We start from the raw sequence: 27,991 nt of genomic DNA on the forward strand, positions 1-27,991 counted from the left end.
AGTCTGTAGTTGTGCTCCTTGACCTTCCTGCCTCTAGGTGGCGTGTTCTTTGTCCAGGAGAGCTTCGTCCTGCAGCACGCGTCGGCCATCTTTGAGTGGGTGTTCTGCGTCACCATCATGCTCTTCTATGGAACCTTTGCCTTCGAGTTCGCTGGTGTCACAGGAGAAACTGTGATGGTGCTCGCCAGAGGGGGAGCCCTGGGGCCGAATGGGAGAGATCACAAAGTAGAGTCCCTAAGAGGTCCCATTCCGCACCCCCCTGAGAGCATGTCAATGCTGTAGTCCCTGGGAGAGAGGCCAAAAAGCTGGCCTGTGCCATTATCAATCTGGGGTAGGTGGAGGGACTTTTGAGTATCCATCGCTAATACACCAAAACACCCCCATTCCAGGGTGTGAAGTGGACTATGCCAATGCCACATATAAGCTCAGCGTTGGTGGAATGGATTCTACCATTTCCACCAGGCCCGGCGGTGTGGACACCATGGGGGAGATGTGGGTTCGTACTGTTCCCATGTCCCCAGCCCTGTCCCAGCCTCCAAAGACCCTGCTTGTGTTTGCACATCACTAATGAACCATAATCTTATTTTCCTTCAGCCCCTGCTTTCCGGCCAAAGAAGCCTCATCACTCATTACAGGAAGTGATCCTGGTGCCGCTGAGTCTCAGCCTGTTGCTATCTGATGACATCACTGTCATCTCGACGCAGATTAAGAGAGGAGGGCAGGCCACCAGATGGCTATATAGAGAGTGAAAGAGAGAGGGAGTGAGACGTCATGGGAGTGAGGCTGAGAGAAAAATAGAGGAACGCATTAGAGAAGAGAGAGCTGCGTGGGAGAGCTAGGCCTGTGCAATGTAGAGCATAATCCAATAAACAAAAGCACTTGAATTGGCCAAATACACAATTATTTTCAGAGGCTGTTAGCGAGCAGACATTGATGTTTCCCTCAGTGCTAGAGTCCAAATGAGACAATGAACCTGCTGCCATCATTCGTCCTTTAAAACACAACAATACCATGAGAGCCGGGCCTCATCGCACAGCTCCCAATACGCCACATGGAATATTTAGAATATTTAGAATGGTTAAAATGACACCCTTCACATGTAGCGAAAGACTGAGGACTCGCTACCATGAATGTGTTGATGACATGGATGCTTCACTGATGAACAGTATACTGGTCAATGAACCATGGTTTTAACCGGGGAATATCTGGATACCAGAGTTACCTTATTTTTCTACTGATGCTACATAAACATTGTGCCTTATAAAGCTGTACATTGGAATGCAGACTTTTTCAGACTGTAAAAATATATATTTTTCCTTATGATTATTCGAGACACTTGAGTATATGAAAAGCCAAACCTCCAATCGTATTTTATACATAATATCCCAAACACTTTTATTTTCTACATGTTGACTGTACGGTTCACCCAAAAGGTATGGATGTTGGGAGTGGAGAAGAGGACTGGAAGAACCCAACTGTAAACCAGCTAATACCAGCCAGAGCTAAGATAAATCCCAGGAATCAGAAAAGTTTCAGAGTGTGAAAAACAGAGGTCCAGAATCGAGAATCTATTTGTAATCACAGAAACAACTTCTCTGCTCCCGATTTCACAACTTTTCTTTTTGTCAGGCTGGGGTTCAATCGGTTTCTGTTTCAGTCAACGACAGTTTTTGTTTTGCAAGGCGACAATGTAGTGTTGAATGCTGAAACATAACCCGGGTAGCGTACTGTTATCTTCTTGGTTTTTTGCCTCCTGTCCCTTTAGCCTATCATGGCATAGTGGCCTAAAGGGAACAGGATGGAACTGCTGCTTGCTGCTGGTCTTCTTCCAAAGAATGTAAACATAAACCATCCGTATCCATTCTCCTGACTAACTGCACTGTGTCAAACCATCCACCTGCCTTTCAGATCTGTGCTAAGAGATCTTAAAATGCAATTATACGTCTCCACTGTTTCAATGCTGCCTTATTAGCTTCAGTGTCTGTGGATTGCAGAAAGACATGTAGAGCATATAGTTCCATTCACAAGTGTTTCACATTCACCTCAGTCATCACAACGGCTTGAAAGTGAATCTGAGCAAATTGGACTGAATGGAGTCACTGACCAATGAAGTTAATCTAATAGAAACCCAGTAGAAGACAATGATGTTTGTAGAGGGGAAAAGTGGTCCATTAGCCCCTAGTGGAGACACAGACTACTGCACAGAGCTCTATGCTGTTCTATAGACCCCTTTCTGTGTTTGCAAACATTACCTCACAAAGGAGATGCACACAAGTTGGTTCTTATAGAACGCCAGCAAAAAAAGCCTCTATTGACATGTTGCTTTTGAGTGCATTTCACACTACCTTTGGATTATAATTGGATTTAAGTCTTGTATGAATGTCCTGCTTAATATAATGCTTGTGTCATTATCGCAAATCAACTGGATTATACTTAAAAAACACTTCAACTTCAACCAGTAAAATGGCTCTTTGGCTTGCTTTTGCTACCGCCTATGTCAATGAGCGTTAGCATTCTAGCTAACAACTTCTGCATCCAAAATAGTTATTTTGCGATGATCACAACCAAATATAATCTTAGCGACTGTTCAAGCTAGAATCAAAACATAATTGTAAGCATATGAGAAACCCAAAAAGTAATTTTGTTTAGAAGTAATAACTTACATCTATGCTATGTTGAATTGCTGTCAACTACGAAACATCAGATGTTTCCCGTTGCATGCCTTAATGAATATGACCCTTGTCAATGTTCTGTCTCTTATTGACTGATCTACCTTCAAACATTTACCTCTCAGGAATCTGTTGCATCACCAGCTGTCCACAATCAGTGACTTAACGAAACCTTTGTCTTTTCTTCACTTTTTAAAATAAATTGTGTTTATGTTGGGATATTTTTATATATTCACGTTTTAAAATAAATTGTGTTTATGTTGGGATATTTTTATATATTCAATTGTGTTTTAGAACTTGTTTTGACCAGTGGGTTGATTTTACATTTCAATGTTAAAGTGCCATTCGCTCTGTCCATATTTGACCTGATTGGTCACTTGCCATGGTTCTATTGGTTCTATGTTCTATGCAGAACCATATCTTTACATATGCTTTTTCCTAGGTCCACATTGTACCATATAAATAGTTGCAGTAATGTAAGTGCTTCATCCAGACATTATCGATACAGTTTAGTTACCTTTATTTGTATACACACACACACACACACACACACACACACACACACACACACACACACACACACACACAGTAGAGAACATTCCTCTATCTAGCTGTTGTCCTCATTTGTATTTAATTGTGGTCTTACCTACCTACAGACAGATAAGTAAATGAGTGCCATACTCTACTGAAATGCAAAAAGATGACCTGTAAGTGCCTTTATTTTGATGAAACCAAAGAAAGATATGTTTTAAGGTGAAAAGTGTTTATAATGAGAGAATGAAGATTGTTTGTATATTTGCCTTAAATTGTTCTACAATAAATCTGTAAATGTGTTCTTGACCCCCCCCCCCCAACTCTTACAAATGTCCTTGGGGATCAATGTTTAACATGAATATATTCACTTTAATAGTGATACTGTACATATACACTTTAATAGTGATACTGTACATATACACTTTGCATGCCAAGTGTCTGAGGACTGTGGATATGATAAAACCAAAACACCATGCATAACAACCCAAACAAATGCTTTAAACACATTTCTGTTTGAAATATTTTTATTGTCAACAATTATTAACATTTTCAGGTTTCTCTGCCAACTGTTATGACTTTGTGTAGAGTTGGGTGAAGGTGGTGGGGGGGGGGGAGGAAAGAACAGCATACAGTATCTACTAGGTACAGAGGGTAGAACAGCATTCCACCAATTAGGTGCATTTTGAGTAGTGTAATTTGGTGAGAAACATTATTCCATGAAGAGCACTTGTTCAACTTAACAAAACATGTTTTATCATATCAAGAGGTTAAATAAATAATATACTATAGTAGGTGCCAATAAAGCGCCAAATAAAGTAACAGGGTTGATGATTTAATCTTAAATCAGCCATGTTGTGATAGGGGGAATGGAAGCTTGTTGTGTGCAACAGGGAGGGGCAATTAAATGCAAGCTTCACAATTTAAAAAAATAATTGTGATAAAATGTCTAGCTATGCAATGGGTAGGGTAACATGGTTGATGTGTTATGCTCAGTTTTCCACCACAAAACACCAGAAAATGGCCAAAAAGAGTAGAACTAGCTCACCTGCTTTTACACTATGATTTCACTATTATATTCAATGTTTCTTTTGAAATAGTTATTGAAAAAGGAATAGTTTCACCATATTAAAACGAGAGTTCAGTTCACCTAACTGTTTTTTTTGTTACCTAAAAACGAATCACTATTCACATAAAATAATAATAATAATCTTCAGAAAACAATTCGTCATAACAACCAAATAACTAGGTGAAAACCCTTTCACCAATTACGGGTAAGACATTGGAGTTGGTCAAATCTTCCTCATAGAGGACTCACAGAGGGACATGTCACAATGCTGCATTTTGGCATTTTATCAAGTTTTTATCCATATAAAACAATTGGATTTATTGATTTTTCCATGTGATATATAGATATATAACAGGCTTTTAAAATGATATATTTGTGCACAATTCCTACTTAAACGCAAAAGGCACTCATTTTGTGGAATTATCCAGCTACTATGTACAGAGGGTAGAACAGCATAAAGTATCTACTAGGTACAAGGGTGGGGGAACGAACTTCCTTAGGACAACAAGGTTTGGGACACAGTTAGGAAGAGAGAATACCTAAATCAGTACAGTGTTTGCTGAACACATCACAGGGCTAAAGCCCTGGGTCATCATGATCAATGACTCAGCAGGTGAAGAGAAACAAGGGCAGAAACACCCACACACTGTTACTAGAACCCCTAAAGTGTTTCATTTAATTCATGTTTCTAAAAATGAAACACCTCAGGATGGTTTCTAACTATGTGGAGGTATTTCTCAGGTTCTTTAATTATTGTTTGACAAAACCAGCATCCTGAAACGTTTTGGAAGACTTTGTTTTATACACTATTCCCCTAATATGTCCTTAAATAAAATACAGGGCCCAGCAACTCAGAGTAAAACATATAATGTAAACAGACAAGAGTCTATGCAAAATACGTTTATAATGAGAGAGAGAGACAAACAGCTTATCACTGATTTCAAATAGGTGAATGTCCCAGAGATGGTTTGAAAGAATTGGGAAAATGGATGAAAAGAAAAATACACAAGTGGTTTGAAACTCTGAGGAAAGAGGTACATTCTGACATCAACTTAAAATACTTCTGTCATGTTTGTCTGGCAAGCTCAACGTTATTATTCTCAGAGAGCATCATCTCAGGCATGTAAAATTGTACAAATGTAGAAACATTGGTCCACAAAATAATATGCCTACTGTTGGCAACATGCAGTTTGGCAATCTATTCATAATCTATTCATAGACAAATAATGACAACAATTAACTCGCAATCAAGTCAAAAAACGAAATACATCAAACCTTATCCACTATCGGCCATCAGAGTTGAGATGAGAACAGTTAATTCATTCAAGGCCGCTAATATTGTTTCCAGTGAGATAGATCCCAGCAGCAGCTTTACAGATGAAGATACAAATAGCATAATCAAACAGGACTGAGCAGGGGTTAATAGATGCATCATAAAGCATTATAAGGCCTTATAAACAGTTATAAAGCATCATTATGATGCCTTATAAATGGTTATGAAGCCTTATTTTGCAAGTCTATTTCCACTGCCACATCTGGTCAACTGTAACACACTGGTAAGAGGTACAGTATACCGCCCGACACATCCCTGGTATAAGAAACCTGTGTCATCTGACTATACACCTGTCATTGTTGCTGCTGTTGTGTCGTTGTTGTAGTAGTAATGCACTGTAAAAAAAATAATAATAATTAAGTCTTGCAGCATCGATGAGAATTATAAAATGAAGACTTTCATGTGGATTTGATCTTTACAGAGCTACTTAAAATATAAACCAGTTTGATACAGGGCAAAGAATAGTTGTAACCGCGGCCAAAACCCAAGTTAGAGGGTGATCTCCCTCCGAACATTAGATGGGATTGAAAGAACCTACTGATAAAAGATGAATATACTTTGGTTGATTGAAAGTTGTTGATTGAACCTGCAGATACATATTCCCCTTAGATTATGGATGAATACAGGATTTATAGCACCATCTTGAAGTGATATGGACAGAGTGGAGGGGATGTATTGCTATACAGTATATTCACAGTTTATATTTTTTTCAATATTTAACTTTATTGATTATTATATGGTTGGTTTTGTTTGAGAGAGAAGAGAGAGAGAAGAGAGATGACAAGAAGAATAAACAAACAAATCCCACTCTATGGGCTGCAACAACATTAATGATTGATCAGCACAAGTCCAAACCTTACCTTTTACCCTAATCATAACTCCAAGCCATAAAACGTAAAGGAATACTTCGGGATTTTGGCAATGAGGCCATCCATCTACTTCCCCAGAGTCAGATGAACTTGATTATGCTAGCAGATCCCCATAGACTTCCAGGCATTGCGCTAACGCTAGTTAGCATTCGCTCGTGAAACTACCTCTACCATTTTTACATAACTGTGTCCAGTATGAAGGAAGCTAGAGGTAGTTTTGCAAGCGAATGCTAACTAGTGTTAGTGCAATGACTGGAAGTCATAGATAAAGGGCCTCGTTGCCAAAATCCCGAAGTATCCCTTTAACCTCAACACTAGCCATTGAAAAAGCAGAACCATTTGTAGTTGTAGCCTGTAGAGGGGGCCTGTTTTTGATCTCCACATCAGCTCATTATATATTTGACCACCAGGAGTGGATGTTTAGTAGGTGAGCTCTTTAGGGACTTCCCAGGTGAATTCACTCCGGCCAAAGTGGCCATAGCACGCTGTGTTCTGGTAGATTGGCCTCTTCAGGTTCAGTTCCCTGTGGAGCGAGCGATAAAACACACATCAGAGGTGGGAAAGACACACCTGTAACAGCATTTGATACACAAATGTACAATACCACTGCTTGTGTGACGTAAATGTCCACACAAATCTCTCAATGACATGATAAGCATGACTTACAACTTTGCAGCTCTCGAGATGGGTTCTTTCATTGCGCTAATAATATGGACAAAAAATTTACCTTAAGCCTGATATAGACCTCTATGGTTAATTTATTGTTGTGTGAGATTATCTATGTATTACAAACAACAGTTTTCCTTTGATGGTGTGACTTTAGAGGTGAGGTGTTTACCTGACGATGACACCAGGTCGTAGGTCAAAGTTCTTGTTGACGATATGTAGCAGCTCTCTCTCAGACTTCTGTGACGAGCCGTAGGTGAACACGGAGATGGACAGAGGGTGGGCCACTCCGATGGCGTAGGATACCTACAGTCACACAGACATAATGCCCTCAATGCTCATGTCAACATTTTGAGACAACCACTGATAAAACCTACAGCGGTAGTGACAATATAAAGTCAAAAGTCATTAGCTGATGTCAGCTCTGTCAGGAGAACTGATGTATTTGGTTGCTATTTTATTGTGGAGTAGAACTACAACCACCAGGAGAACCATGATAAGACCTCACCTGAACCAGCACCCTCCTGCACAGTTTGGCCGTGACCAGGGACTTGGCCACCCAGCGGGCAGCATAGGCAGCCGAGCGGTCCACCTTGGAGAAGTCTTTACCAGAGAAAGCTCCACCACCGTGGGCCCCCCAGCCTCCGTACGTATCAACGATGATCTTCCTACCCGTCACCCCAGCATCACCCTGGCAGAGGAAGAAGATAGCAGGAGTTGATATTGTGTTTGTTTTGAGGTTTGATATTGCATTATATCCTTTGGTCTTTAAAGAATGAGCTGTGTGTTTGTGTGTGTGTGTGTGTGTGTGTGTGTGTAGGGGAGGTGAGTGAACTTGTGTCTATTTACATGAGTGATTGCACCCATTTTGGCTATGACATTCACCTGGGGTCCTCCGATGACGAAGCGTCCACTGGGCTGCAGATGGTAGATGGTCTTATCATCCAGATACTTAGCTGGAACCACTGCCTTGATCACCTGACAGGAGGGAATAATATAGTACATTTTTATGAAGCCTTTCAAAACGCATCAAAGTGCTTTACATTGCATCCACCACCAGACCCACACATACAGATACTTTGGCCAAGTTTAGAAAAAATACTTGATTTGGATTTTCAATAAACTTCCTAGCCATATCATCCAGCATGCACAGGGCTGGCCCTGAACATTCTGCCGCCCTAGGCGAGACAAGAACCTGCTGCCGACCTCCCATCCCCCGCTAGACTATGTACAGCAGGGGTTGGCAATAGGTTTGGTCTTGGGCCAATTTTTTTCTCAGCTAAAAGTTGGAGGAACATGTTAACAGCCCAATTCAAAGTCCTACACTACAAATTAAACAACAATTAGGCTATATAATTAGTTCAATGTCATTACATTGATAAAATCACCAATGTCTATTACATTAGTTTTATATATTTCTGTGTGTGTTGATTGGGGAAAAACATCTTGCAATCAAAATAAAATGTTGGGCTGTAAAAGTCTCAAAAGAAAGGAGGATGATGAAAATAGAAGTTTCAGGTAAGAATGGAGAGAGAAATAGGCATTCTCACCATATTTCTCTAATGTCAAACCAGATTGTCTTGTATGCAATGCTGTTTGCAAATATTTTAATCTTTCAAAAGTTACCTTTCCACCCAGACAGACGCTCTAACGCAGAAAAATGTAAGGTTCAACTTAGCCTCCACTCCTCCATTGCGGCAGGTAGGTAGCTAGTGGCAGGTAGCCTAGTGGTTAGAGTGTTGGACTAGTAACCAAAAGGTTGCAAGATTGAATCCCTGAGCTGACAAGGTAAAAATCTGTCATTCTACCCCTTAACAAGGCAGTTAACCCACTGTTCCTAGGCTGTCATTGAAAATAAGAATTTGTTCTTAACTGACTTGTCTAGTTAAATAAAGGTTAAAAAATTTAATAACCAAAAAACAGAAGTGTTTCCCTAAAAGCTGCCTGGATTTAAACAGACATATTCTCTTTTCAGAGAGTGAAAAGCTCAATTAATAGGGACAGAATAGCAAAGTCAATTTGTTTGTCTCCTTGAATACTATAGGCTGCAGCTCGACTTCAGAATGTCACCGAGAGGAATCAATATATCCCCATATACATTGGAGTCACGTCTTTTTTGGCCATTTTAAAGCTTGTTTCTACCATGAGGAATCATGGAGTTCATTGTTATAGAATGCTTTATAGAATCTGGATTCTTCTTATGTATTTATACCTGCGGTACCAGTAGGTATACCCTCACTCAATTTGAGCCCTAACACCCAAACACACCAAGCCCTTACCAGACATGGAGGTATTTTAGGAGTGCACGCGACAGTATTGGAGGATTTGGCTATACCGACTTCTATGGATAGCATAATTGTGTTTGTCAAACAGGTAAGCCTACCATGTTTTTGAATAGGACGAAATAGGCTCCAATTCTATATGTAATTCTAGAATTAGGCCCATAGAAATAGTTGGTGCGTGCGTGCACAAATAGGAGGTCCATTACCGGGCAGAAAGGAATTTTACTTCAACTGCTACATCAGAGAGTTACAATGTTGCAATCAACCATAGTTTCTGACTAATAATATGACACCTATTGTCCCACATTGTAGGACCCCACAATTGTTACAATAAAAATAACACTTTTATTTAACATATTTAACCTATCATTTAATATTCCTGTAGAACTGTAAAAAGAGTGAGATCGTTTGAGCTTTGGAAACAAGTGCTTTCATAAATGCATGGTGGGCCTCGTTTCGCTGGAGCAGTGTAAAACAAGCTTTCTGTCAATGACCCAGCCTTAACGAATTGTGTTTAAGATACCCAGCATTTCCACAAACTTCAGAAAGTTCCCATTATTTGGCTCATTCAGCCTGTCAGTGGTCCCACCAAGCGCAATGTTCTGGGTGGCCATTACGCGTATCAGGGCTCTGAGCCTCTGCAGCACCTGCTGCCAATGGAGAGTCTCTCTGTCAATAGCCCGTTGGGCTTGGGCATCGATAGTTTGCTTGGACACCTGCCTGATCTCCAGCTCCTTCCACCTCTGGAAACTATCTAGGCGGTCATGCGACTTCTCCTGTGAGATGAGGAGGTGGCACAGATTCTTCCAGTCCCTGGTTCCATTCCTGACCAGCGCAGATTGGCACTCGTGTGAAAGAAGTTTGCAGCAAAAACAGAAGGCTTCATCGTTTTTCTTGGAATAAACAAGCCATGGTCTCTCCACTCTCTCCCTGTTTGCCATTCTCCTATTGTATTGGGCCACCAACAATCTTTTGGGAAATTCCCCTCCTTATTCTGATGTGGCCCAGCCCGCACTAACATATCCCGTAAAGATCCATTCATATATTTGGGCCCCTCACCGGGATCTTTTATGTTTTTTGTCTGGGAGTTGGATTTAGCAGCAGCAGCAGCAGCACCACTGTCATCAGGGACCTAGAGGTACTAATCTGAGTCCGGGTCCCAGATAGCAAGGTCTCTGCCTGTTTGGAGATGTGGCTAGGCCTGGTGCGACCACCTGTTCTTGTCTACCCAGAGAGCTGTCATCATAGGTGGAAGTGGATGGCTCAGACTCCTCCGGTTCGTCCTCTTGGCTGCTAGAACCAGTGAACGGGGGCTCGTCCTTCTCTGCAAATTAACGGCCTGTCCTTGGCGGCTTATCGTTCTCCACACCGGCTGATGGACATTGCTGCATGCTGATCAATTTCAGCAGCAAATCTATTTGGCTTAGAGATTGTGCCTCTTTTCTTATCAGTTTTTTAAAATATATATTCACTTCCTGATGGTTTTTGTCTCTTAGACATGGTAGCAAATTTGGTTGCAAATCTCTATAGCTTACTTTAGCTGAAATTATTTCCACTAGTAGCTAGCTAACATTAACAGGCTAGGTTAGGCTACTGCCTTAAATCACCAATCATCTTCATCACACACAAACATAAAAAGCAATACGATAATTTAATTGGCAGATAATTTTTTATTAATGTTTCACAATTGGATAATCCCCTAAAAACACACACATATAACCATAGCTACCAAGGATAGGGGGAGTGAACTTCGGGAGAAGCGGGAATGGGGTGGGTGGCTATGAGATGCAGCAATGACTATGAGCTGGTGGCTGGGGCACTGGCAGCAGTGTAGTAGCCGATCAGGGGCGCCGGAAGGCAGTAGCCAATTTCCAAAATGCCGCCCCAAATTCAAGTGCTGCCATAGGCGACCGCCTAATCTTGCCTAATGGGAGGGCAGGCCCTGAGTACGTACCGTCTCCTTGAGCACCTTCTTCTGTTCCTCCAGGCCGATGAAGTCATCATGTTGAACAGAGATGACCACGGTGTGGACCCTTATAGGGATCACTGCCCCATTCTCCTGCTCATAGTGTACCGTCACCTGATGAAGAAGAGGAGATAGTGATGAGAGGGAGGGATGGAGGGGGAAGAAGAGGGTAGGAGATGAGATATGTTATCATATTTGTTCTGCTACATGTTTTTTATATTTTTTTATGGGGTAGATCAGCTTTAATATTGCAGAGAGATTGTAGCCTCCATCAATGCCATTGTCTGCATCTTTTCCAATATATACAGTATACATATACATACATATAAATACACATACAGTGGGGCAAAAAAGTATTTAGTCAGCCACTAATTGTGCAAGTTCTAAAAAGATGAGAGGCCTGTAATTTCATCATAGGTACACTTCAACTATGACAGACAAAATGAGAAAAAAAATCCAGAAAATCACATTGTAGGATTTTTAATGAATTTATTTGCAACTTATGGTTGAAAATAAGTATTTGGTCAATAACAAAAGTTTATCTCAATACTTTGTTATATACCCTTTGTTGGCAATGACAGAGGTCAAACGTTTTCTGTAAGTCTTCACAAGGTTTTCACACACTGTTGCTGGTATTTTGGCCCATTCCTCCATGCAGATCTCCTCTAGAGCAATGATGTTTTGGGGCTGTTGCTGGGCAACACGGACTTTCAACTCTCTCCAAAGATTTTCTATGCGTTTGAGATCTGGAGACTGGCGAGGCCACTCCAGGACCTTGAAATGCTTCTTACGAAGCCACTCCTTCGTTGCACGGGCGGTGTGTTTGGGATCATTGTCATGCTGAAAGACCCAGCCACGTTTCATCTTCAATGCCCTTGCTGATGGAAGGAGGTTTTCACTCAAAATCTCACGATACATGGCCCCATTCATTCTTTCCTTTACACGGATCAGTCGTCCTGGTCCCTTTGCAGAAATACAGCCCCAAAGCATGATGTTTCCACCCCCATGCTTCACAATAGGTATGGTGTTCTTTGGATGCAACTCAGCATTCTTTGTCCTCCAAACACGACGAGTTGAGTTTTTACCAAAAAGTTATATTTTGGTTTCATCTGACCAGTTAAGAACAAATTCTTATTTTCAATGACGGCCTAGGAACAGTGCCTTGTCAGCTCGGGGATTTGAACTTGCAACCTTTCGGTTACTAGTCCAACGCTCTAACCACTAGGCTACCCTGCCGCGCCAAGGATCATTTAGCTATCTGAAGAATTCCATATGTTATTTTAGTAGACCAAACCCCCAGGTCTTTAATGCAGGGCTGACTGACAAATTGCTTACTTTGACCCCCTTCCACTTGTCTCTTCCATTTTTGCAGTAATGCTACAATTAGTTGATTCTAATTTTGGGTAGTGCAGACATTTCCATGTATTTTTGTTAGCTGCATGTGTGACATAACTCTACCAGTCCTGTTTATGATATAATTTACAAAGATGATACCTTTTTTACTTTATTTATTTATTGAAATGTTTTTATTTTTTAAATCAATGAGTATATTTAATTTAACCACAATATTTGTTGTATTCTTTGTTCTGTCTTTTCTGGTGGATAAAACTCAAATTGCAACCAACTTTCTATGGCTTGTTTTAAAAATAGAGATATTTTGGAGATTATTTCATTTTCAAATAACCAAAAGTGAGAGGTTGTAATCTGAATAAAGGAAAAAAGTTATTCAACAAGGGGTGAGAAATTCTTACTAATTTGCTAGAGAACCAGTTCGGATTTATGTATAACTTTTGTATAACTGACGCATTTAATGAGAGGTCTAATGCTTTAATATTTACTTTTTGCCCTCCGAATTCATATTCATCATATAAATAGACCCTTTTCCATTCCAAATAAAATGGAATATTTTTTGCTCATATAATAAAAAAACAGGTTACTTGCTAGGTGTAGGCAAGACCATAGGCAAATAGGTAAACTGGGATATGACTAAAGAGTTAATCAGGGTGACAGATATTTTCCTTTCCATGGTAGCGAGATCTTATCTATTTCGAAACTTTCTATTAACATTTATTGGAGTGAGATCATTTATTTATTTTGGGATAAGTATACCGAGTATATCCACATCACCATCAGAAAATGTTATTGGTAAACTACACGGTAATGTAAAAGTTATTTTTACATTATTTATTTTGGGATAAGTATACCGAGTATATCCACATCACCATAAGAACATTTTATTGGTAAACTACACGGTAATGTAAAAGTTATTTTTACATTATTTTTTGTGATCCAACACGTAATCATAATTTGGTTGTAATCCAGAGAGGTCAAATAAGTATCTAGATTCTCTATGAGGCGGTGAAGGGATCCAAATTGTGGATTTAAAAGAAAACATGAATCATCAGCGTATAATGAATGACGCGCTGAATTTCTAACCCTTTGATATTATTGTTGGATCTGATTTTAACAGCTAACCTTTCGAAGGCAATAATAAATAGCTATACCAATAGTGGACAACCTCGTTTTACTCCTCTGGACAGTTTAAAACTTTCTGAGAAGTAGCCATTATTTTGCTATTTTACACCTAGGGTTACTATATATATATAACTTTAACCCATTTTATAAGAGATTCTCCAAAATTGAAATATTCCAGGTATTTACATATAAACTCCAGTCGTACTTTATCAAATGCCTTTTCGAAGTCAGCTATGAATACCAGGTCTGGTTTCCCAGATTTTTCATAGTGTTCTATTGTTTCCAGTACTTGTCATGTATTATCTCCAATATATTGTCCATGTAAAAAACCTGTCTGATTAGGATGAATAATATCCGACAATACCTTTTTAATTCTATGCGCTATGCATTTTGCTATAATTTTTGCATCACAGTGTAAGAGGCCTCCAATTTTTTTAATGAACTGGATCTTTATATATATACACCACTTGGATCCTGTTTCAGTAATAATGAAATCAGACCTTCTTGTTGCGTGTCCGATAATCTACCGTTTATATAGGAGTGGTTAAAACATGCTGATGATGGTCCTCTTAGTATATAAAAAAAAGTTTGGTATACTTCCACTGGTGTGTATACTTCCACTGGTGTGTATACTTCCACTGGTGTGTATACTTCCACTGGTGTGTATACTTCCACTGGTGTGTATACTTCCACTGGTGTGTATACTTCCACTGGTGTGTATACTTCCACTGGTGTGTATACTTCCACTGGTGTGTATACTTCCACTGGTGTGCCATCCAGCCCTGGAGTTTTCCCGGATTTAAAGGCTTTAAATGCATAAAGAAGTTCCTCCTCTGTAATTTGCCTTCACATAAGTCTTTCTGTACAGATGTTAATTTTACATTCTTAATAGGAAAACAATCCATACAATTAGGTTCGGTTAGTGGAAATGGAGGAGACTGAAACGAAAACATATTCTTAAAGTACTTTACTTCCTCTTTCAAAATATCGTTTGGTGAATCCTGAGCGACTCCGTCATTTGTAACAAGACATTTTTTGGTAGCATTTCTATGTTTATGATTTAAAAATCATTTGGTGCATTTTTCCCCATATTCCATCCATTTCACTTTATTTTTATAATATATTACACTGGATCTTTCTTGAATAAGTTCCTCCATTTCTTTTTGTTTTTCCTCTGACTTATTCTGTGCCTCTATGGGACAGTTTGTATTGCTATCTAACTGTTCTGTTAGTCCTTCAATTTCTTTTGTTAATATGGAGTCTTTTGACCTAAATTGCTTTTGTTTTATAGATGAGTACTGAATTTCATGGCCTCTAAAGGCACATTTAAAAGAGTCCCATACAATAAGGGGATCTGCTATACATATGTTATATCAGAAAAAGCCAGTTAAAAATTATTCTGTTCTAGTTAAAAACAAGTAGGCTTTAATTACATTTCCAATATCCTTGCCCACATGGTAATTCTGTAAGAGTAATTTATATGCCAATTATGTGATGGTCTGACCGCATTCTGTCCCCTATCAACACTTTTTAAACTTTTGGTGCCAGAGAGAATGACATAAGAAAATAATCAAGACGACTAGCTTGATTAAGCCTCCGCCATGTACAGTGAGGGAAAAAAGTATTTGATCCCCTGCTGATTTTGTTCGTTTGCCCACTGACAAAGAAATTATCCATCTATAATTTTAATGGTAGGTTTATTTGAACAGTGAGAGACAGAATAACAACAAAAAAATCCAGAAAAGGGCATGTCAAAAATGTTATAAATTGATTTGCATTTTAATGAGGGAAATAAGTATTTGACCCCTCTGCAAAACATGACTTAGTACTTGGTGGCAAAACCCTTGTTGGCAATCACAGAGGTCAGACGTTTCTTGTAGTTGGCCACCAGGTTTGCACACATCTCAGGAGGGATTTTGTCCCACTCCTCTTTGCATATCTTCTCCAAGTCATTAAGATTTTAAGGCTGACATTTGGCAACTCAAACCTTCAGCTCCCTCCACAGATTTTCTATGGGATTAAGGTCTAGAGTCTGGCTAGGTCACTCCAGGACCTTAATGTGCTTCTTCTTGAGCCACTCCTTTGTTGCCTTGGCCGTGTGTTCTGGGTCATTGTCATGCTGGAATACCCATCCACAACCCATTTTCAATGCCCTGGCATTGGTTCTCACCCAAGATTTGACGGTACATGGCCCCGTCCATCGTCCCTTTGATGCGGTGAAGTTGTCCTGTCCCCTTTGCAGAAAAACACCCCCAAAGCATAATGTTTCCACCTCCATGTTTGATGGTGGGGATGGTTTTCATTCAGATGTTCATTGACAAACTTCAGATGGGCATGTATATGTGCTTTCTTGAGCAGGGGGACCTTGCAGGCGCTGCAGGATTTCAGTCCTTCATGGCATAGTGTGTAACCAATCGTTTTCTCGGTTGGTCCCAGCTGCCTTGAGATCATTGACAAGATCCTCCCGTGTAGTTCTGGGCTGATTCCTCACCGTTCTCATGATCATTGCAACTCCACAAGGTGAGATCTTGCATGGATCCCCAGGCTGAGGGAGATTGACAGTTATTTTGTGTTTCTTCCATTTGCGAATAATCGCATCAACTGTTGTCACCTTCTCACCAAGCTGCTTGGCGATGGTCTTGTAGCCCATTCCAGCCTTGTGTAGGTCTACAATGTTGTCCCTGACATTCTTGGAGAGCTCTTTGGTCTTGGCCATGGTGGAGAGTTTGGAATCTGATTGATTGATTGCTTCTGTGGACAGGTGTCTTTTATACAGGAAACAAACTGAGATTAGGAGCACTCCCTTTAAGAGTGTGCTCCTAATCTATAAAAGACACCTGGGAGCCAGAAATCTTTCTGATTGAGAGGGGGTCAAATACTTATTTCCCTCATTAAAATGCAAATCAATTTAATGGATTTTTTTGTTGTTATTCTGTCTCTCACTGTTCAAATAAACCTACCATTAAAATTATAGAATGCTAATTTCTTTGTCACTGGGCAAATCAGCAGGGGATCAAATACTTTTTTCCCTCACTGTATATCTCACTAGGTCAGGGTATTTACAGTAAGCCTCCATATACCCACTAATTCCAATATATCCATGACATTCATGATTTCCTTAAGTGCCTGAGGGGGATAGTTTACAGTGTGATTTCCATTACGGTCCATAGAGGTATTTAAAACCATATTAAAATCTCCCACCATAATAATAGAGTCTAGTGTTGCTTGTAGGTTTGATAAATTATAAAATATATTTTAAAAGAAGCGTGGATCATCATTATTCGGACCGTATAGGTTAAAAAGCTATATCTGTTTATGGTCCAATAACATATTTAAAATCATCCATCTACCTTGAGGATCAGTTTGGACAATTTGCACTGTTAACTAATATGTTCTGCTACATGCTTGTCTTTATTATGTTCAGTCCTGAAGCCAAGACACATGCCTGTCAATGTTATCAGATATCAATAACATTTTCTGAGGGCCTTGGTTAACTAACTGAACTTCCCTTCATGTGAATGTCTGAACCCCCCCCCCCCCCCCTAATGCCTGAATGTAATCCCTCTCACAAGATCCTATTTTGGGCCATTCCTTTTCCAGCCCCATTCAAAAATACCCCTAAAACTGAAGACCCTTCCCTCTTCACTTCCCGCTCATAACTCAGGAATTAGAGAATTGCTTGAGAATTACCCATAAGGTTACAGCTGCCTGAGGAAAGAATCCATTGGATTTTGGTCTGTTCCATTTCAGCTCCTTGCTCCTTCTCCCAACTTGGATATTAGACGTGTAGTTTAGGGCAACCTCAGTGGAGCTTCCACCACATTAATGACACCTCTCCAATCCTTTTAGATCTGTGAACATTGAAGGGAGTAGGTGCTAGGAGAAGAGGTAGGAGCTAAGAGAAGGGTTTAGAAGTTGAAATGGAACCAGACCGTTTGCTATGATTGACAAGACCACAGCTGGTCTCCTTTGCTCCAGACGGGTCAGGGTTAGGGGTCAACTCATTCCCACTCAGGGGTGAAAACAGACTAGTCACATAGTCTCATGGTAAGACCTGAGTAAACTCTCAGTGGGGAGTCATGGTTTCAAGTGGGGACCACATGCTTCTCTCTCTCTCTCAATTATATTTCAATTCAATTCTCTCTCTCAATTGTTCTCCCTCTCTTTTCCTTACTTTCTCTCCCTTTCTCTCTCTTCATTAATTTCTCTCCCTTTCTCTTATTCTCTATATGCAACCCTACACCACCTCTCTTCTAATACAATTGAAGTTTACATACACTTAGGTTGGAGTCATTAAAATGTGTTTTTCAACCACTCCACACATTTGTTGTTAACTTCTGATGGTATAGGGGATGCTTCCGTCCCACTTGGCCAAAAACCAGGGAAAATGCAGCGCGGCAAATTCAAATAAAGTGATATAAAAATCAAACTTTCATTAAATCACACATGTAAGATACCAAATTAAAGCTACACTCGTTGTGAATCCAGCCAACATGTCAGATTTTAAAAAGGCTTTTCGGCGAAAGCATAAGAAGCTATTATCTGATGATAGTACAACAGTAAACAAAGAGGGTAGCATATTTCAACCCTGCAGGCGCTACACAAAACGCAGAAATAAAATATTAAACATGCCTTACCTTTGACGAGCTTCTTTTTTTGGCACTCCAATATGTCCCATAAACATCACAATTGGTCCTTTTGTTCGATTAATTCCGTCTATATATATCCAAAATGTCCATTTATTTGGCGCATTTGATCCAGAAAATAACAGCTTCCAAATTGCGCAACGTCACTACAAAATATTTCAAAAGTTTCCTGTAAACTTTGCCAAAACATTTCAAACTATTTTTGTAATACAACTTTAGGTATTTTTAAACGTTAATAATCGATCAAATTGAAGACGGGTCTATCTGTGTTCAATACAGGAAGACAACAAACCAAGCTACTTTTCAAGTCTTGCGCAACTCTCAATAGTGCAACGCAGTTCCTAGATGGCCATACTTCTTCATTGCACAAAGGAATAACCTCAACCAAATTCCAAAGACTTGTGACATCCAGTGGAAGCGGTAGGAACTGAAAACAAAGAGAAGTCAATGAACAGACAGAGACCTAAAAAAACTATTCTGAACGGTTAGTTAGTCCGCTACATAAGTTCTGTTATACTCACAGACATGATTCAAACAGTTTTAGAAACTTCAGAGTGTTTTCTGATAGGCTAATTGACATCATTTGAGTCAATTGGAGATGTACCTGTGGATGTATTTCAAGTCCTACCTTCAAACTCAGTGCCTCTTTGCTTGACATCATGGGAAAATCAAAAGAAATCAGCCAAGACCTCAGAAAAAAATGTGTAGACCTCCATTAGTCTGGTTCATCCTTGGGAGCAATTTCCAAATGCCTGAAGGTACCACGTTCATCTGTACAAACAATAGTACGCAAGTATAAACACCATGGGACCACTCAGCCGCCATACCACTCAGGAAGGAGATGCGTTCTGTCTCCTAGATATTAACGTACTTTGGTGCGAAAAGTGCAAATCACTCCCAGAACAACAACAAAGGACCTTGTGAAGATGCTGGCGGAAACGGGTACAAAAGTATCTATATCCACAGTAAAATGAGTCCTATATCGACATAACCTGAAAGGCCGCTCAGCAAGGAAGAAGCCTCTGCTCCAAAACCGCCATAAAAAAGCCAGACTATGGTTTGCAACTGTACATGGGGACAAAGATTGTACCTTTTGGAGAAATGTCCTCTGGTCTGATGAAAGAAAAATGTAACTGTTTGGCCATAATGACCATGGTTATGTTTGGAGGAAAAATGAGGAGGCTTGCAAGTCGAAGAACACCATCCCAACCTTGAAGCCCTGGGGTGGCAGCATCGTATTGTGGGGGTGCTTTGCTGCAGGAGGGACTGGTGCACTTCACAAAATAGATGACATCATGAGGATGAAAATTATGTGGATATATTGAAGCAACTTCTCAAGAATTCAGCCAGGAAGTTAAAGCTTGGTTGTAAATGGGTCTTCCAAATGGACAATGACTCCAAGCATACTTCCAAATTTGTGGCAAACAAATTCAAGGTATTGGAGTGCCCATCACAAAGCCCTGACCTCAAAATATGTGGGCAGAACTGAAAAAGCATGTACGAGCAAGGAGGCCTACAAACCTGACTCAGTTACACCAGCTCTGTCAGGAGGAATGGGCCAAATTTCACCCAACTTATTGTGGGAATCTTGTGGAAGGCTACCTGAAACGTTTGACCCAAGTTAAACAATTTAAAGGCAATGTTACCAAATACTAATTGAGTGTATGTAAACTTCTGATGTGACGAAAGAAAGAAATGCTGAAATAAATCATTCCCTCTACTATTATTCTGACATTTCACATTCTTAAAATGAAGTGGTGATCCTAACTGACCTAAGACAGGGAATTTTTACTAGGATTAAATGTCAGGAATTGTGGAAAACTGAGTTTAAATGTATTTGGCTAAGGTATATGTAAACTTCCGACTTCAACTGTATATCCCCCCCCCAGAGAGAGAAAGAGGGAGAGAGAGAGAGTTCATTGGTAATTCTCTCAGTCTCACCTGTGTTTTAGAGTCGGGGCGGAGCCAGGGGATGGTTCCGTTGCGTCTGAGTTCGGCCATCTTGGAATTCAGTTTGTGAGCCAGGACGATGGTGAGAGGCATGCACTCCTCTGTCTCGTCTGTAGCATAGCCAAACATCAGACCCTGGTCTCCAGCTCCCATATCCTCCTCTTTCCTGTCGATGTGGACACCCTGAGCAATGTCTGGACTCTGCTGCTCCAGAGCCACCAACACATTGCACGTCTTATAGTCAAAACCTGGGGAGAGAGAGAGAGGAGGGAGAAAGGTAGGGACAGAAAGAGAGAGAGAGGGAGGGGAAGAGAAAGAGGGAGGAAAAGAGAGACAGAGGGTCATGATTCATCCTCTAGTATGTTTCTGATTTTCTACATTAAGCAAGCTACACTATAGTATAGTAGAACACTCACAAAAAAATATAAACGCAGCATGCAACAGTTTCAACGATTTTACTGAGTTAATGTTCATATAAGGGAATCAGTAAGTTGAAAGAAATTAATTAGGCCCTAATCTATGGATTTCATATGACTGGGAATACAGATATGCATCTGTTGGTCACAGATACCTTAAAAAAGGTAAAGTTGTGGATCAGAAAACCAGTCAGTATCTGGTGTGACCACCATTTGCCTCAAGCAGCGCGACATCTCCTTCCCATAGAGTTGATCAGGCTGTTGATTATGGCCTGTAGAATGTTGTCCCACTGCTCTTCAATGGCTGTGCAAAGTTGCTGGATAATGGTGGGAACTGGAACACACTGTCGTACACATTGATCCAGAGCATCCTAAACATGCTCAATGGGTGACATGTATGGTGAGTATGTAGGCCATGGAAGAACTAGGACATTTTCGGCTTCCAGGAATTGTGCACAGATCATTGCGACATGGGGCCGTGCATTATCATGCTGAAACTTGAGGTGATGGCACGACAATGGGCCTCAGGATCTCGTCACGGTATGTCTGTGCATTCAAATTGCCATCGATAAAATGCAATTGTGTTCGTTGTCCACAGCTTATGCCTGCCCCTTACCATAACCCCACCAACACCATGGGGCACTCTGTTCACAACGTTGACTTCAGCAAACCGCTCGTCCACACAACGCCATCTGCCTGGTACAGTTGAAATCCACGTAGAGCACATTTCTCCAGCATGCCAGTGGTCATCGAAGGTGAGCATTTGCCCACTTAAGTCGGTTACGACGCCGAACTGCAGTCAGGTCAAGAAACTGGTGAGGACGATGAGCACGCACCTGAGACGGTTTCTGCATAACCAAATTCTTCGGGTATGCAAACCCACAGTTTCCTCAGCTGTCCGGGTGGCTTGTCTCAGACGATCGTCTCAGGTGAAGAAGCTGGATGTGGAGGTCCTGGGCTGGCATGGTTACACATGGTCTGTGGTTGTGAGTCCGGTTGGACGTACTGCCAAATTGTCTAAAACAACGTTGGTAGAGAAGAGAACACTTGTGTCATTAGGTCAATATCCCAATATGGGGTCAGTGGGTTTCTTATGTGTTGTGTGTCCCAACTATTCTAATGAGCTTATTTCCTTGAGTTTTTTCTTGGAAAAGAAGAAGTTATGTAAGACTAAATCAAAGGGTTTGAGTTCAAACAAAACAGAAAGCAGTGCTAGCTTTAGACAGAACAGAAGGAATGCATGGTGAAATGCTTTTGGGACATTTGCCTTTGTTGGTCTGTGTGTTTCACTTAAATGTGTCCCCTCACTCACCATGACCCTGTGTGTTTCCTTTAAATGTGTTCCCCTCTAACTCCCACTGGCAACCTTGGCATCTGGGTCCCGTTTCAGGTGAAGAGTAGAGAAATGAACAGTAATGATCATGCTGTTTAATGAGCTTCTTGATATGCCACACCTGTCAGGTGGATGGATTATTTTGGCAAAGAAGAAATTCTCACTAACAGGGATGTAAAGAAATTTGTGCACAACATATGAGAGAAATAAGCTTTTTGTGTGTATGGAACATTTCGGGGATCTTTTATTTCAGTTCATGATACATGGGACCAACACTTACATGCTGTATTTATATTTTTGTTCAGTAGAAACATACTGGTTTGAGTACAACAGAAGCCTGTTTCTCACCTTTGTCTGAGTTGTCGTAGCCGATGTGTTTGATCGTGTCTCTGACAACCTTCTGGTAGTCTACATTGGCCCGGGAAGTGATCTCTCCACACAGCAGCACCATGCCAGTCTTACACACCGTCTCTACACAGGGTGAAGACAACCATTAACACTTTATAACTGTGTAATAACAACCAATGACACTTATCTTTAGATAAGTGGTATTCTATGTAAGTATGTCTCAAGTGTTGTGTAATTGATTGGTAAGGTATTTTGAACTTGTAGACCTCTATCTTGTTAAACAAATCAACAACAACAACAACAAATAGTTTTGAGTTCATAGTGGACATAGATAAGTGTAGAATGTACATTAGGTCAATATCCCAATATGGGGTCAGTGGGTTTCTTATGTGTTGTGTGTCCCAACTATTCTAATGAGCTTATTTCCTTGAGTTTTTTCTTGGAAATGAAGAAGTTATGTAAGACTAAATCAAAGGGTTTGAGTTCAAACAAAACAGAAAGCAGTGCTAGCTTTAGACAGAACAGAAGGAATGCATGGTGAAATGCTTTTGGGACATTTGCCTTTGTTGGTCTGTGTGATTCACTTAAATGTGTCCCCTCACTCACCATGACCCTGTTATTCTATGTGTTTCCTTTAAATGTGTTCCCCTCTAACTCACCACAGGCAACCTTGGCATCTGGGTCCTGTTTCAGGTGAGCATCCAGGACAGCATCACTGATCTGGTCACATATCTTGTCTGGAAAAGGACAGAAAGATGACAATAATAAATGAAAAGAACAAAGGATACAAAGCAGACAAAACTAAATTCATGAGTCGTTGGAGTTATGCCCAACCACCCGGCACATGGCTTGAATCAAGAAACACCGAAACAAAGTGTATTTGAGCGTGATGCGAATTAATAATATCCTCATGAACAGGATTGTACCCATTGAACTCGGGAAATCTTTAAAAAGTGTCACATTCCTTTTTTGGGGGATAATCCCAAAGTACAAAAGAGCAGTATTTGGCAAGACCTAAAAATGGTTGTCTAGCATTTATCAACAACCAATTTGACAGAGTTTAAAACATTTTGAAAATAATAATTAGCAAATATTTGCACAATCCAGGTGTGCAAAGCTCTTAGAGACACCCAGAAAGACTCACAGCAGTAACCGCTGCCAAAGGTGATTCTTACATGTTTTGACTCAGGGGTGTGATTACTTATGTAAATGAGATATTTATGTATTTAATTTTCAATACATTTGCAAACATTTCTAAAAACTTTGTCACTTTGTCATTATGGGGTATTGTTTGTAGATGGGTGAAATTTGTTTTAAATTCAGACTGCAAAACAACAAAATGTGGAATAAGTCAAGGGGTAGGAATACTTTCTGAAGGCCCTGTATCCTATGCCTGGCATGCAAAACTATGCAATACAGATGCACATGCCCAAAGTCATCATTATCTCACATTAATAATCTTAATCTGGAGTTTAAATTTACCACTGTATTTCAAGCCCCGGTGTACATACAGATAGATGTAGGATCTTAATTTGAGCCAGTTTGCTACAGCAGCAAAATAATCCTGCAGCAACAGGAAATGTGAATTATTATGTGGATTAGAATTTTAGAAACCCTTTTAAACTCACATTTTTGGGGGTATTTTTTTTACACTACAGGTTTGCATTTTCTCAGCAACAAAAGAGCAGTGGTGTGAAAAGTACTCAATTGTCTTACTTGAGTAAAAGTAAAGATACCTTAATAGAAATCGCATCAAGTAAAAGTGAAAGTCACCCAGTAAAATACTACTTCAGTAAAAGTCTAAAGGTATGTGGTTTAAAATATACTTACAGTTGAAGTCGGAAGTTTACAAACACTTAGGTTGGAGTCATTAAAACTTGTTTTTAAACCACTCCACAAATGTATTGTTTAACAAACTACAGTTTTGGCAAGTTGGTTAGGACATCTACTTTCTGCATGACACAAGTAATTTTTCCAACAATTGTTTACAGACATATTATTTCACTTATAATTCACTGTATCACAATTCCAGTGGGTCAGAAGTTTACATACACTAAGTTGACTGTGTCTTTAAACAGATTGGGAAATTCCAGAAAATGATGTCAAGGCTTTAGAAGCTTCTGATAGGCTAATTGACATAATTTGAGTGAATTGGAGGTGTACCTGTGGATGTATTTCAAGTCCTACCTTCAAACTCAGTGCCTCTTTGCTTGACATCATGGGAAAATCAAAAGAAATCAGCCAAGACCTCAGAAGAAAATTGTAGACCTCCACAAGTCTGGTTCATCCTTGGGAGAAATGTCCAAATGCCTGAAGGTGCCACGTTCATCTGTACAAACAATAGTACGCAAGTATAAACACCATGGGACCACGCAGCCGTCATACCGCTCAGGAAAGAGACGCGTTCTGTCACCTAGAGACTAACGTACTTTGGTGCAAAAAGTGCAAATCAATCCCAGAACAACTGCAAAGGACCTCGTGAAGATGCTGGAGGAAACAGGTACAAAGTTATCTTTATCCACAGTAAAACGAGTCCTATATCGACATAACCTGAAAGGCCGCTCAGAAAGGAAGAAGCCACTGCTCCAAAACCATCTACAATTTTTTTTCTGAGGGGACAAAGATCATACATTTTGGAGAAATGTCCTCTGGTCTGATGAAACAAAAATATAACTTTTTGGCCATAATTACCATCGTTATGTTAGGAAGAAAAATGGGGAGGCTTGTAAGCCGAAGAACACCATCCCAACCGTGAAGCACCTGGGTGGCAGCATCATGTTGTGGGGGTGCTTTGCTGCAGGGACTGGAGGGACTGGTGCACTTTACAAATAGATGGCATCATGAGGGGGAAAATTGTGTGGATATATTGGAGCAACATCTCAAGACATCAGTCAGGTAGTTAACGCTTGGTCGCAAATGGGTCTTCCAAATGGACAATGACCCCAAGCATACTTCCAAAGTTGTGGCAAAATGGCTTAAGGACAACAAATTCAAGGTATTGGAGTGGCCATCACAAAGCCCTGACCTCAATCCCACAGAACATTTGTGGTCAGAACTGAAAAAGCGTGTGTGAGCAAGGAGGCCTACAAACCTGACTCAGTTACACCAGCTCTGTCAGGAGGAAGAGGCCAAAATTCACCCAACTTATTGTGGGAAGCTTGAAGAAGGCTACCCGAAACGTTTGACCCAAGTTAAACCATTTAAAGGCAATATAGAAATGCCAATACACTGTACTGTTACATACTGTTAACTACAGAAGAGTATAAGGGCCAAGTGAAGAGAGAAAACAACGGCGATGGGTGGTGATACTTGGATACTTTTTTTCCGCCCTGGCTCCCTGTTGCTGTGTGCGCCACCATTGAAATGCATGATGTTAGATGACCTGGTGAAACTATACTTTAGAATTGGCTTTAGTAACAAGGAAATCCTATCTCTTTTAGCACATAATAACCATATTATTATAAGTAGGCCTATTTGGACCTGGAAGAAGTTGTGCCACAGATTATTTTCAGAAGGAGGAACGACACAGACTCAGGTGAGGTATTTCATTGAAGTCTGTGTGGTTACCTATATTAACCCTCCCACAAACACCTTTGCGTAAAACCCCTGCTTCATTGTTTATTCTTGAATTATTGCCACATTATTCTCAAAATATTGACACTTTTTTAAAGTACTATCATGCATAAAAAAGTATTGTAAATACCACATCCCATTTTTTTTCTCTTCACTTCACCCAAAGGGGGAAGTATAGGTTTCAGCACTTTTGATTGGACGTGGTTGGAGTTAACATGGTTGGAGGGGGCGGAGTGTACGGGACCCCAGACCGTTGATTGCTTTAGCAGAATGAACATGTTAAAATAAGAGTCAATCAAACTGCAACATTGTACCCCCCCCCCCCCCCCCAAAAAAAAAAAACCCCACACACACCACAACTTATCAAACTTAATTGATTTCTGATTTCTGTGGAACAGTGTGTGCAATGTACTGTTTGTCACTATCGGCCCACCGCTGTGCTTGTATTGCGTGCTGGCAATAGTGTCCTGTGGGAGCATAAGTCACTCTCTCTCTCCCTTTCTCTCAGCAATGTAACTCTACACCAGACCTCTACTCAATATCCCCCATCAGGGAGAGAGAGACAGCGAGAGAGAGACAGAGTGAGAAAAAGAGAGAGCCATGGGGGTAGTCTATCAATGGAATACCATCCATATGCTCTCAAAATAAATGTGTAAATGTGTCTGCCAGGAGCACAGACAGATTAACTACCTCCAGGGTCTTATAGTGGCTAGATTTGTGTCATAGAACACCATTACGCTGTGTTTCTACATCAGCACGGTAATCAGTTTTTGAGCAAATATAGACATTTAGTTCAATTCTTTCCCAAAAAATGTTTTTCCATCTTTTATATCTCATACTATATACCAGGGGTATTCAGATCTACGCTACGACAGGGGTGTCAAACTCATTCCGCAGAGTGTCTTAGGTTTTAGTTTAAATTAAGACCTAGACAACCAGGTGAGGGGAGTCCCTTACTAACTAGTGACTTTAATTCATTAATCAAGTACAAGGGTGGAGCGAAAACCCTCAGACATTCAGCCCTCCATGGAATGAGTTTGACACAAGGTCCAAACTACTGCTGGTTTTTCTGTCCTTCCTGATATTTAATTGCACCCGTCTAAATCAGTCCCTGATTAAAGGGGAAGTATGAAAAAAGTACTGGAACTGGCTTTGATATCCAGATTTGAATTTGAGGGCTATATATACTTGAACTATGATTGTGTCAAACTGTAGCCATGCAACAAATATATCATGTGCATTATCAACATTGAGTAACTATTCACACTTCATCTGACAGGCACAGATGTAGGTTCTCATTGAGCATGTTGCTATAGCTGTGGGACCATGGCTAGAACAAATTGTGAGTACTGGTAAAGAGCATGTAAAGAGCAAGTAAAATGGAACCAGGAGAAGACTCACCTGGATGTCCCTCTCCGACAGACTCCGAAGTGAACATGAAGGACTCATCATCCAGCAGAGTGTCACTCATTTTGACACAGGCAGGTGCTCAGAACCACTCAAAAACACAGAGAAGTTCCTCTGTTTCCTTCAACAGCAGCCAAATAGATCTGGTGAGAGCTTTATATTCCTGCTCGAGAAGGTAGAAAGAGTGAGGGTTGCAGCCGTGCGGTCAATTGACTGTCTGTCTATCCAGATCTCTATCCAGAACTCCTGGACTATCTACACATGGTCCTATATATGGCTAAGAGAAAACACACACACATCATGTGGTGAACCCATGGGACAGACCATTCCATGGGGGAGTTGTTGATGGAGGGGATTTAAAATGTAGTCAAGTCCCAATTAAACCCTTGTTCTTTCCACAATCCTGAATGGTGGAAGGAATCTACAACTTCTGTCGTCCACGGGGTGCTGCTGGAGTC

At 40.4% G+C, this 27,991-nt stretch overlaps 2 protein-coding genes across 4 annotated transcripts in view; one reads left to right on the plus strand and one right to left on the minus strand.

Moving 5' to 3' along the window:
• LOC139381979 (transmembrane protein 150A-like) overlaps positions 1 to 4,349 on the plus strand; it is an 86,774-nt gene extending 82,425 nt beyond the window's left edge. Inside the window, exon 8 of the mRNA XM_071125878.1 lies at positions 38 to 4,349. Within this exon, the coding sequence (XP_070981979.1) occupies positions 38 to 282 (245 nt within the window). The 3' untranslated portion in view covers positions 283 to 4,349. The remainder of the gene's footprint in view (positions 1 to 37) is intronic.
• Positions 4,308 to 27,991, minus strand: LOC139381977 (S-adenosylmethionine synthase-like). Of its 3 annotated transcripts, none has more exons than XR_011628604.1 (10): positions 27,528 to 27,958; positions 23,213 to 23,290; positions 22,554 to 22,676; positions 20,448 to 20,704; positions 11,374 to 11,499; positions 8,023 to 8,115; positions 7,646 to 7,828; positions 7,310 to 7,443; positions 6,779 to 6,994; positions 4,308 to 6,507 (listed from the first exon to the last, which is right to left on the minus strand). XR_011628604.1 is itself a non-coding variant. In XM_071125871.1 (10 exons), exons 1-9 carry the CDS (start codon positions 27,595 to 27,597, stop codon positions 6,892 to 6,894), a joined length of 1,167 nt encoding a protein of 388 aa, XP_070981972.1. In that variant the 5' UTR covers positions 27,598 to 27,991; the 3' UTR covers positions 4,308 to 6,537; positions 6,854 to 6,891. The 3 variants fall into 3 exon arrangements, 2 of the variants coding, with proteins under 2 accessions (XP_070981972.1, XP_070981971.1); XM_071125871.1 differs by having other exon boundaries at positions 4,308 to 6,537; positions 6,854 to 6,994; positions 27,528 to 27,991; XM_071125870.1 differs by having other exon boundaries at positions 4,308 to 6,994; positions 27,528 to 27,963.

This window comes from Oncorhynchus clarkii, chromosome 23, assembly GCF_045791955.1.
Source record: "Oncorhynchus clarkii lewisi isolate Uvic-CL-2024 chromosome 23, UVic_Ocla_1.0, whole genome shotgun sequence".
In the NCBI taxonomy this organism is placed as follows: Eukaryota; Metazoa; Chordata; class Actinopteri; order Salmoniformes; family Salmonidae; genus Oncorhynchus; species Oncorhynchus clarkii.